The 10,496-nt window shown below is 42.5% G+C and overlaps 2 protein-coding genes across 4 annotated transcripts in view; one reads left to right on the top strand and one right to left on the bottom strand.

Annotated features, from left to right (window-relative positions):
* Positions 1 to 96: 96 nt before the first annotated feature.
* The window catches only part of Slc13a5 (solute carrier family 13 member 5), a 37,104-nt gene continuing 26,704 nt past the window's right edge, over positions 97 to 10,496 (top strand). For 2 of the 3 annotated variants that reach the window (XM_010611329.2, XM_010611328.2), the window contains exon 1: positions 98 to 266. In XM_010611329.2, the coding sequence (XP_010609631.1) occupies positions 165 to 266 (102 nt within the window). In that variant the 5' untranslated portion in view covers positions 98 to 164. Of the gene's footprint in view, positions 267 to 10,496 lie in introns of all 3 variants that reach the window. The other variant, XM_033762835.1, reaches the window with a different exon arrangement.
* CUNH17orf100 (chromosome unknown C17orf100 homolog) overlaps positions 9,763 to 10,496 on the bottom strand; it is a 56,265-nt gene continuing 55,531 nt past the window's right edge. The window contains exon 3 of the mRNA XM_033762841.1: positions 9,763 to 10,203. The gene's annotated coding sequence lies outside the window, so the exon portion shown is untranslated. The remainder of the gene's footprint in view (positions 10,204 to 10,496) is intronic.

Raw genomic sequence — 10,496 nt, 5'->3', positions numbered from 1 at the left:
CGCGGACCCCGAGGGGTGGCCCCGCCCCCGGACCTAGGGGGGGCCCGCCGTAGGGGGCGGAGTTGTCGCCGCCCCCCATCCCGTGGGACTGCGGACCCTTCTTAAGTCCGCGGAGGCGCTCGCTACTCCTCACTCTTCTTTCCCGCTAGTCTCCCTCCTGCGCGATGGCTTCGGCGCTGAGCTATGTCTCCAAGTTCAAGTCCTTCGTGATTTTGTTCTTCAGCCCGCTCCTGCTGCTGCCACTCATCATTCTGATACCCGCCAAGGTCAGTTGCTTCTCTGGGCAGCCCAGTGTCCAGTAAAAGGCACGGAACTAGGAGCACTGAGCTGGAACGCACGGACTCCCTGGCGGGGACAACTCCCCTGGGGCGCGCGCACTCCGGAGCTGCAGGTGCCTAGTGGGAGCTGCTCCGCAAAGAACCCCGAGAGGCACAGAGACCCGAGGGTGCACCCCCCCGGGGGGTCGCGGATTCCAGGGCCAAGCACGGAGACCTGGATGTGAGCCGAGTTTAGCCAACAGAACCTAGCGGTAGCCTGCGCCTCTGACTCAGAAGCCCCCCAGTGCAGAACCCCCGGCCCTCCACCCCCAAGATGCGACTCGAGCCAGCGCTGGTCTTTCCCTCACGCTTCCCTTAGTCAATGCACTCTTCTCAGCTGTAGGAGGCTTCTGACCCCAGTCAGGAACCCAGAGGAAAAGATAATCACCTAAATTGATCCTGAGTTCTACCTTCACCACTCTCTGCCCTTTTATGGGCCTCAGTTTCCTCATCTACATTTTTTTTTTTTGAGACAGGGTCTGGTTGTGTAGTTCAGGCTGGCCTTGAACTCACTCCTTAGCCCAGGCATGCCTTGAACTCCTGGCAATCGTCCTGCCTCAGCCTCCTGAGGGCTGGGATTACAGGCACGTGCCACCACGCCCAGGCCCCCATCTACATTTCTTTCCTGCTCTGAGATCAGCGAAGCCACATCTGAATCAAAGTCCTGCCCCAGGCTGAACAGCAGGAAAGAGTTGATCTGCTTTGCCCACTGCCTGCTGTGGCTGTAGCAGGAGAAGGAACATATTCCCAGAGCCCACGCCTTGGGTGGCACGGCCCAGAGTCTCAGGGAAGCTGCATCCCATGCCCTGGTCTCCTAGCCCTCCTGGGAGGGGGAGAGAGAATGAATGATCTTGGCCACAGGGCGGGGGGCGGGCCGGTGCCCCGGCCGAGACTTGGTTGTACTGTGCACAGCCCATTTGGCAGCAGCCCCGGCCCTTTGAAGCCTTTTGTGGCTGTTGGCTGCTCCTATCCCTTCCCTCTTTCAGTGCTTTCACTGGCAGCCCAGACAGGAAACCTCCAGTTCCCTCCTCCCCTCCCCAGGCAGGTTTGGGAAACAGAGGAGCTCTTCAGGGCATGCTTGGGGAGCAGTCCTGGAGAGGGATGCACTGGGATGTCAGAAAGCCACCCTGGGAGAACTGACGTCCACCACTCACTCAAGCCTGTGAGCTGCACCAAGTCCCTGTGCTCTCCAGACCTTGGTACAGTGGGGTGGTTTGGGAGTCAAAAGGGATTATGTTGCTTCCTAAGATCCGAAATTAGGAGGGGCACAGGCTCTGGATTCAAGTGTGGCGGCTCCTCAGATGCCACACCGTCAGTGAGCGGCCGTAGTTCCTCTAGGGAAAGCCGTTTGGGGCCCTCACTGTGTCAGTGGAAGGGGGCCAGGCAGAAGAGCAGTGCTTTGAGTTCTGCAGGCAGGTTGTGGTGTTCCCTGGAATGATCACAGCCCCTTGGCTGACCTTCCTGCTCCAGGGCAGCGTAACTGAGACCCTACTCCCTTTTGGCACACTTTCACACACACAGGTGAGACCCGCGCTGTGACCCGAACTTATCTCTGCCCAGTAGTGACTCGCAGGGCATAGTGACCTCTGCCACCACCGGCCCTCTCTCCAGGCTTTCTTCTTTCTTGCATCTCCTCCAACTTGCTTGCTTCCTGGCCTCATCTCTGCTCTAATTGTTCTATCCTTTCTCCGGGTCCCTTCAATAATCATTTTAATAAAATAAATGATAACTATATCTTATTTTTAGCACCTGTGTGTAGTGCATGATGTTTACGTTCTGCGTGGGGAGTTGGTACGTATGTACATAACACATCTGAACTCCTTTTTTCATCCCTTTCCCTTCCCCCACTCTCCCCTCTAACCATCTCTTGATCCCTTTCCTTTTTTAGGTTTTCATACATATTTGCAGTGCATAATGTTTATACCCCTTGCGTGTAGTTTGTACACATATATGACACATTTTCTTTTTTTAATCCCCTGTCCCTTCCCCCCATCTCTTCCCTTTCCCCTTTGAGAAAGATCTACTGTGTCTCCCTACTTCTTATTACCTCTTATTTTATTCTTTATACTTTGGTTCGCTCATATAAGAGAAACCATGCAATACTTAAGCTTTTGTGTCTAATTTACTTGACATTATGGTCTCAGAGCATATCCGTTTTCCTACAGATGACTCCAGTGTATCTTTATGACAGAGTAGGACTCCCCTGTGTATAGATACCACGTTTTCTTTCTCCATTCGTCTGTTGGTGGACATACAGACCTCTTCCAAGATTTAGTTAGTTTGAATTGTGCTGCTATAAACATGAACATGCATGTACCATTATAGTATGAAGTCTTTAACTCTTTAAGGAAGATTTCAAGAAGGGGAATGGCTGGGTCAAATGGAATTTCTAATTTCAGATTTGTGAGGAATCTCCACATAGATTTCCACAGTGGTTGTTCTAGGTGGCATCCCCACCAATAGTGTAAAAGAGTTCCCTCTCCCCTGCAGCCTCGCCAGCATTTGTTATTATTTGATTTTTTGGCCATTCTTTCTGGGGTAAGATGGAGTCTCAGGGCAGTTTTAATTTGGATTTCTCTAATGGCCAATGATGAGCATTTCTTCATGTATTTATTGGCCATTTGGACTTCTGTAAGGTGTCTATTCATTTTGCTTGCCTATTTTTTGACTGAGTCTGTTATTTTGGGTGAGTCTAAGTTTTTTGTTTTCTTTAAGGTATTTTAGATATGAGTCCTCTGAGGAATCTCTGTCGGAAATGTTTTCCCATTCTGTAGGTTTTCTTTTCACTCTGTTGGCTGTTTCTTTTGCTGTGCAGAAGCCTTTTAATTTGATACAATCTATTTGTTCCTTCTTCAGAATATTTCCGGTGCAACCAGGGTTCTGTTCAGAAAAATCCTTGCCTATGTCTATGACTTCAAGAGTTTTACCTATTTTCTTTGCAGGTTAACTTTTTTTTTTTATTTTTTTTTAACCAGGGATTGAACTCGGGTCCTTGCCCACCGAACTGCTGAGCTAAATCCCCAGCCCCTGCAGGTTAACTTTTTATTTTAACATTTAGTTCTTTGATCTGCTTTGATTTCAGTAGATAGCCAGTTTTCCCAACACTACTTTTTTTGAGGCAGGGTTTTGTCACATAATTCAAACTGTCCTTAAACGCGTGGTGATCCACCTGCCTCAGCTTCCCAAGTATTGGGATTACAGGGCACGTACCACCATGTCCAGCTTCCTAACACCATTTTTTTTTTTTTTGGTACTGGGGATCAAACTGAGGACCTTGTGCTTGTGAGGCAGCCATGGTGCCACTGAGCTAAATCCCTGGCCCCCAACACCATTTATTAAAGAGGTTATCTTTCTTCTGTATGGTTTTGGCCCTTTTGTCAAAAATCAGGTGCAGTAGCTGAATATGCAATCTAGTTGTTCCTGTATCCTCTATTCTGTTGCTTTGATCCTCAGGTCTGTTTTTGTGCCAGTACTGTGCTGTTTTTATCACAGTAGCTTTTAATATAATTTCAGGTGGTGCCTCCCAAGTTGCCCTATTTACCCGGGATTGATTTTGCTATTCTGGGTCTCTTCTGGGTTTCATATGAATTGTAGAGTTGTTTTTTTCAGTTCTGTGAAGAATGCTGTTGGAATTTTGATTGGGATTAAATCTGTTGGAAGTGTGGCCATTTTGACCATATTGGTTCTGTCTCTCCAGGAACAGGGGATAGCTTTCCATTTTCTGATGGCCTCTTTGGTTTCCTTTTTCAGGGTCCTGTAGTTTTCACTGTAGAAGTCTTCCACTTCCTTAGCGAGGTTAGTTCCTAAGTATTTATTTTTCTTGGTGCTGTCGGGAATGCTATTTTTTCTTAAATTCTTTCTCAGTGGGTTCATTATTGCTGTACAGGAAGGCTATTGATTTTTGTGTGTTGATTTTGTATCCGGTTACACTACTGAGCTTAGTTATTAATTCTAAGAGTCAGTTGTGAATTTTTTGGGGGGCGATCTTTTTTGTATAGGATTGTATCACCTGCAAATAATGATAATTTGACTTCTTCCTTTCTTATACATATCACTTTTCTTTTTCTTGCCTAATTGCTCTTGATAATGTTTCAAGTACTATGTTGAACAAGAGAGCTGATGGCTGCCAGGGATTTAGCTCAGTGGCACTGTGCCTGCCTTGCAAGCGCAAGGTCCTGAATTCGATCCCCAGTATAAAAAAAAAAAAAAAAAGAGTGGTGATGGTGGACAACCTTGTCTTGTTCCTGATTTTAAAGGAAAGGCTTTTAGTCTTTTCCCATTTAATATTATGTTGACAGTAGATTTTTCATATATAGCTTTTACTGAATTGAGATTAGATCATTCTATACCTATTTTCTTCACTGTTATTTATTTATTTAGAGACAGGGTCTCACTATGTAGTTCAGGGTGGCCTTGAACTCAATATGTAGCACAGGCTGGCCTTGAACTCACAGGGATCCTCCTGCCTCAGCCTCCCAAGTGCTGGGATTACAGGAGTGTGCTACTACACCCAGCTTCTTCAGTGTTTTTTTAATCATGAAAGGATGTTGGATTTTTTTCAAAGGCTTTTTCTTCAGCTATTGAGATGATCATGTGGTCTTTTTTCTTGCTTCTGTTTATGTGATGCATTATATTTATTGATTTGCATATATTGAACCATCCTTGTATCTCATGGTTTGCTTCGCAAAGGTGTATGATCTTTTTGATGGTTTGTTGCATTCTGTTTGCTCACTTTGCTTTTGTGATGTGGGCATTCACAGCTATACTTTCCTTCTTAGGACTGCTTTCATTTTGTCCCATAAGTTCTGCTTTGTTGTACTGATATTATTATTCAGTTCTAGAACTGTCTTATTTCTTCCTTGATTTCTCCTGTAACCCATTGTGGATTTGTTATTGTTGTTAATGTTTTGCTTTTGGGGGCTTTTTTTTTTTTTTGAGACAGGTCTTAATATGTAATCCAGACTGGCCTTGAACTCACTTTGTAGACTAAAGTGGCTTGAACTTGAAGTGATCTTTCTGCCTCAGCCTCCCAAATGCTGGGATTACAGGTATGCACCACCATGCCTAGCTGTTCTGCAACCCATTGTTTAGTTAAGAGTGTATTGTTTAATTTTCATAATTTCTGTGTTTTCTCTTGCCATTGATTTTTAATTATGTTGTGCTAAGATCTGGTAATATGCATGATATTTCAGTTTACTTAAGTTTGCTTTATTGGCTAATGTATGGTATATTTTGGAGAAAATTCTATGTGCTGCTGAGAAGAATGGGTATTCTGTTGTTACTGTTGGGTAGAAAAATCTGTAGAGATCTATTAAGTCCATTTATTCAAAGGTTTTGTTCAAACAACTCTGATATTTGTTGATTTTTTGTCTAGTTGATCTGTCTATTTGTGGTAGTGGAATATTAAGGTCTCCCACTACAATTGTGTTTATGCTTATCTGATTTTTTATGGCCAGTAGTACTGGTTTATGAAGTTGGATGCACCATTGTTCAGTGTATATGTTAATAATTGTTGCCTCTCCCAGTTGGCATGATCCCTTAACCAATATGAAATGTTCTTCCTTATCTCTTTGGCTTGACTCCTGAATTTGTCTTGTTATGGAATAGCTACACCTACTTTTTTTTTTTAGTTCTTCTTTAATTTGTTGTTGTTTGTTTGTTTGTTTGTTTTTGTTGTTTGATTTTTGAGACAGGGTCTCACTGTGTAGTTCAGGATGGCCTCAAACTCACTATGTAGCCCAGGCTGGCTTTGAGTTGATGGTGATGATCTTCTTGCTTCAGCATCCAGCGTACTGGGATTGCAGGTGTTATACCACCACACCCAGCTCCTGTTGAATGTTATATTGTTTTCCACCCTTTGATTCTTAGTTATGAGTTTTTTCTTGAATTAAATATGTTTCTTGTATACAGAAAACTGTTGAATTTTGTTTATTAATCTATTCTGCTAGTCTGTGCCTTTTTTTGGAGGGGTTGGATTTTTTTTTTAATCTTTGTTTTGAGACAAAGTCTCACTATGTAGTCTTGGCTGGCCTAGAACAATCCTCCTGCCTCATCTTCCTGAATTCTGGAATTACAAACATACACTACCACTCATGGCCAGTCAGTCTGTATCTTTTGATTGAGAAATGGAGACCAATGACATTGGAGTTATTACTGAAAGGTATTGATTTATTCCTGTCATTGCCTGATTTTCCCGTTGCTGATTCCCTATCTTCCCCTTCTACTTAACTGCTCACCCTACCTGGTGTATTCATTCTTTTAGACCTTTTGTAATTGTTAGTTTTGTCATCTATTTCTAGGGTACCCTTTAGATTTTTTTTTTCTTGAATGCTGGTTTGGTGATCACAAATTTCTGTAGGTGCTTTTTATCATGAAAGTGTCTTATTTCTCATCAATTTCGAAAGGTAGTTTTGCAAGATATGTCAGCCTGGATTGGAAAAAATTTTTTTTTGAGACAGGGTCTCTCTATGTAGTTGAGACTGACCTGGAACTTGCTATGTAGCCTAGGCTGGTCTCGAAATCACAGCAATCCTCCTGCCTCAACCTCCCAAGTGCTGGGATCACACCCGGCTGGAAATTGTTTTCTTTTAGGGCTTAAAACATGCAAAGCTCTCCTAGCTTTTAAGGTTTGTGTTGAGAAGTCTGCTGTAATTCTGATGGATTTTTCCTCATGAGTGATTCTCTGCCCACCAGGCATGTTGGCACACACCTGTAATCCCAGCACTTGGGAGGCTGAGGATCATTGTGAGTTAGAGGCCAGCCTGGGCTATTATAGTGACTTCAAGTCCAGCCTGAACTACATAGTGAGATTGTCTCTTAAAAAACAAAAAACAAACAGAAGATTTGTTGCTTTTCTCTATCGATTTTTAAGATGTGTTAGATGGAGAAGTTTTCTGATCACAGCTATTTGGGGTTATATGTGCCTCACTTATCTGTGTGTTAAATTCTTTTACCTTTTTTGAAAAGTTTTCTGCTATTATTTCATTAAACAAGTTTTCATGCCATATGTGCTATATTGTAATTTTTCAGTAATTCCACTTAATCTTAGATTAAGTGTCTTCTTAACATCATCTAGGAGTTGTTGGATCCAGTTTTCATGTTGTCTCTCTCTCTCTCTCTCTCTCTCTCTCTCTCTCTCTCTCTCTCTCAGGAGGGAAGGTGTATTTCAGCTCACAGTTTGTAGAGGTTTCAGTTCCTAGTCAGCTGGTTCCAAAACAGGTCAGCATAGCAGAGGGCAGTTACAGAGGAGAAACAGTCCATGGCATGGCAGGGCAGGCAGCAGCAGCAGCAGCAGAGAAGAAGAAGAAGCATCAGCCTCTCTTGTTTTTAAGGTGTCATTCATTAATTGGTCACTGACAACATCCCTGTCCTTTATTTCTGAGACTCTGTCTTCACATCGATCATTTCTGCTGCATACACGCACACACACACACACACACACACACACATCTACCTATCTACCTATCTATCTATCTATCTATCTATCTATCTATCTATCTATCTAGATATGGTACCAGGGATCAAACTTGGATCCTTGCACTTGTGAGACAGGCAGTGGAACCACTGAGCTAAATCCCTAGCCCCATGATGCCCATATTTTTAATAGAATTTTTAATCTCCTGAATTTCTACATAGAACCCTTTTATGTTTTGTTTACTTTTTCTTTTTTTTTAGTGTCTTCTTTAGACTTGGGGGTGATTTTATTTGGTCCATTATCTTATTACTTATCTTTTCTTTGAGCTTGTAAAAATGTTTTATTTATTCAGTTTTGTTAGTTGTATGGTTTTTGGTTTCCTCCTTTTTGATACCCCATGGATCAGCTTTGGGGGGTTGGAAGTTTTTGGAGGCATTCTTTTGGCTTGTCTTTTCATGTTTCTATTTTTGTTTGTTTGCTTATTCAGTGTGTGTGTGTGTGTGTGTGTTGGCCAAGGCTCGTGTGTTGATTGTAGTGGAAAGCTTTGTTTCTAGTATGGAAACCTCTTTAGTGAATGTTTACTTTTCCACAGTATCTTCTGGACATGGGTAACTACTGGCCCTTGCCTGTGTCCCAGGATCCAACCATTTCTATTTAGTTGAGATGGGAAGTGACAGCATATTTGGTCCATTACTCAGTTTTCCAGGAATGGGCCACAGTGTTGTTAATGATCCCATGGCCATCTAGTTATTGGCATTGATTAATAGCAACAGCTCTCACCTTAGGCATAGAATAAAATCAGCACCAATTATAGCATCAAATACAAACTAAATAGTGACAAACCCTAAGGATCAATAAAGTACTATCCTTGTTCTTAGAAAAGAGATCTATAATTATAGTATGAACACTAACACAAACCAAATATTGACCTTTACTATCTACTAACTGGAACAACTTTACCTCTACTAAAATAACACAGTATTCAACAGCAACAGCATAAATCTAACTATATCCAGGGATTTATAAAGCTTAGTAGTTATACTAGTAAAGATGGAGGGGGTGGGGAATCAGAATGAAAAAAGCGAACTTTACAAAAATTAATCTATGGGGTATGAGAAATAGGAAAGAAAAGAAGTTGGGGGGTCTTACTAAAGAGTAAAGGAAAACTAATAGTGATAGAGAACAATAGCTGGAAAGAGTGAATAAGAAAAATAAGAAAAGAGAACAACAGGAGATAAAAGATAGGAAGGAAGAGAAAAAAATTTTAAGGGAAAAAGAGCAAAGGAAATAATGGAAACTAAAAGAAGAGAGAAAAAAGAAAAAAAAGGGAGAAAAAAAACCCCAACTCCCCCAAAAAACCTAGTAAAGGAAAGATAAAAATAATATGATATAGAAAACTCAAGAAAAGATCAACCACCTATGTGGTCAACGGGGTAATACAGACAACGGGGAAATACTCTGTCATAATGAAAAACTTCAGTCATTTGTAGGAAAGTGATTGTACTTTGAGGCCACAGTGTTAAGTGAAATAATCCAGATCCAAAACCTTAAATATCACATGGTTTCTCCTTTATGGGAAACCCAAAGTATAAATAAAGAGCAAAATAAAAGATATATGATAGCAAGCAGGGAGGTAGATATTTCTAAAATGGGGAAGGAATTAAAAGATGGAAGGGCCAGGCACAGTGGCACACGCCTGTAATCTCGGCACTTGGGAGCCTGAGGCACAACAGTTCAGTGCCACATAGTGTGCTCAGGGCCAGCCTGAACTACAAAGCAAGACTATCTAAAAACGGAGGGAAGAGGAGGGAGAGGAGGGATGGGGGATGAAGAAAGGAATTGAGATGTGTTATGCACATGTATCAAGTATACACAAGAATGTAAATATGCATTGCAAACAAGTACAAAAAAAAGAGAGGAATCAACAGATGGTTGGAGCGGGGAGAGGATAAAACAGGCATTAAGGTGTGTTCTGTACATGTACTAATTCCCTACAAGGAATGTAAACATTATGTACTATACACATGAACTAATATTTTTTTTTATAAAGACAGAGTCCAGGAAAAAGCTTCTATGTTCTTGGATGAGTGGTTTCTTCTCAAGATCTTCAGTCTTGGAAACCAGCCAGTCCCGATTTTCTGTGCCTAACATTAGGGCCTACGGAACTTTGAGGGGCCCTCTTCGCACAGAGGTCTGTCCGTCCGTTTCCCCAGACTGTTCACCAGCCAGCCAAGGTGTCGGCAGACGTGGACTTAATGTCCTCAGTCACAGGGTCTGGTTGCTCCCTTCTCCTCCTGGGTGTTGTCTTCATTCGGGATCAGGTCAGTTGGTCCATCTTTGCCTCTGTTGCTCCATGCTGTGCTCCCTTCGGGCTGGCACCGTTCCTATGACACAAGGCGGCTCTCGCACACGGGGTGTGGATGCCCTGTATCATTTATTTTGTGAAAGTTGTAAAAATCTTCTTTTACAAGTCTGTAAAGTAGGAAATAAAAATAAAAACACCCTCAAATCCCATAACTATTAGTACTTTGATGGATGTCTTTCTAGAAACAAATCAATCTATCTCTTGTTTCGCTTTACACACAGAGATATACAGACAGACAGGCACACACACACACACACACACACACACACACACAATGAGTATGCTTTGCCTATGTTTTTTATCATGCAGTATGCTAAAGACGCCTTTCTTGTTAATACAGTCATGTGCTGCTTGTGACTTTTTGGTCCGCGTGGGACCACATAGCTGATGGGTCCTATAG

The sequence above is a fragment of the Fukomys damarensis genome, unplaced genomic scaffold (assembly GCF_012274545.1).
Source record: "Fukomys damarensis isolate Sample0158 unplaced genomic scaffold, DMR_v1.0_HiC HiC_scaffold_13, whole genome shotgun sequence".
Classification (NCBI taxonomy): Eukaryota; Metazoa; Chordata; class Mammalia; order Rodentia; family Bathyergidae; genus Fukomys; species Fukomys damarensis.
Note: the sequence above shows the minus strand (reverse complement) of the source record. Positions and strands in the feature narration are given on the sequence as shown.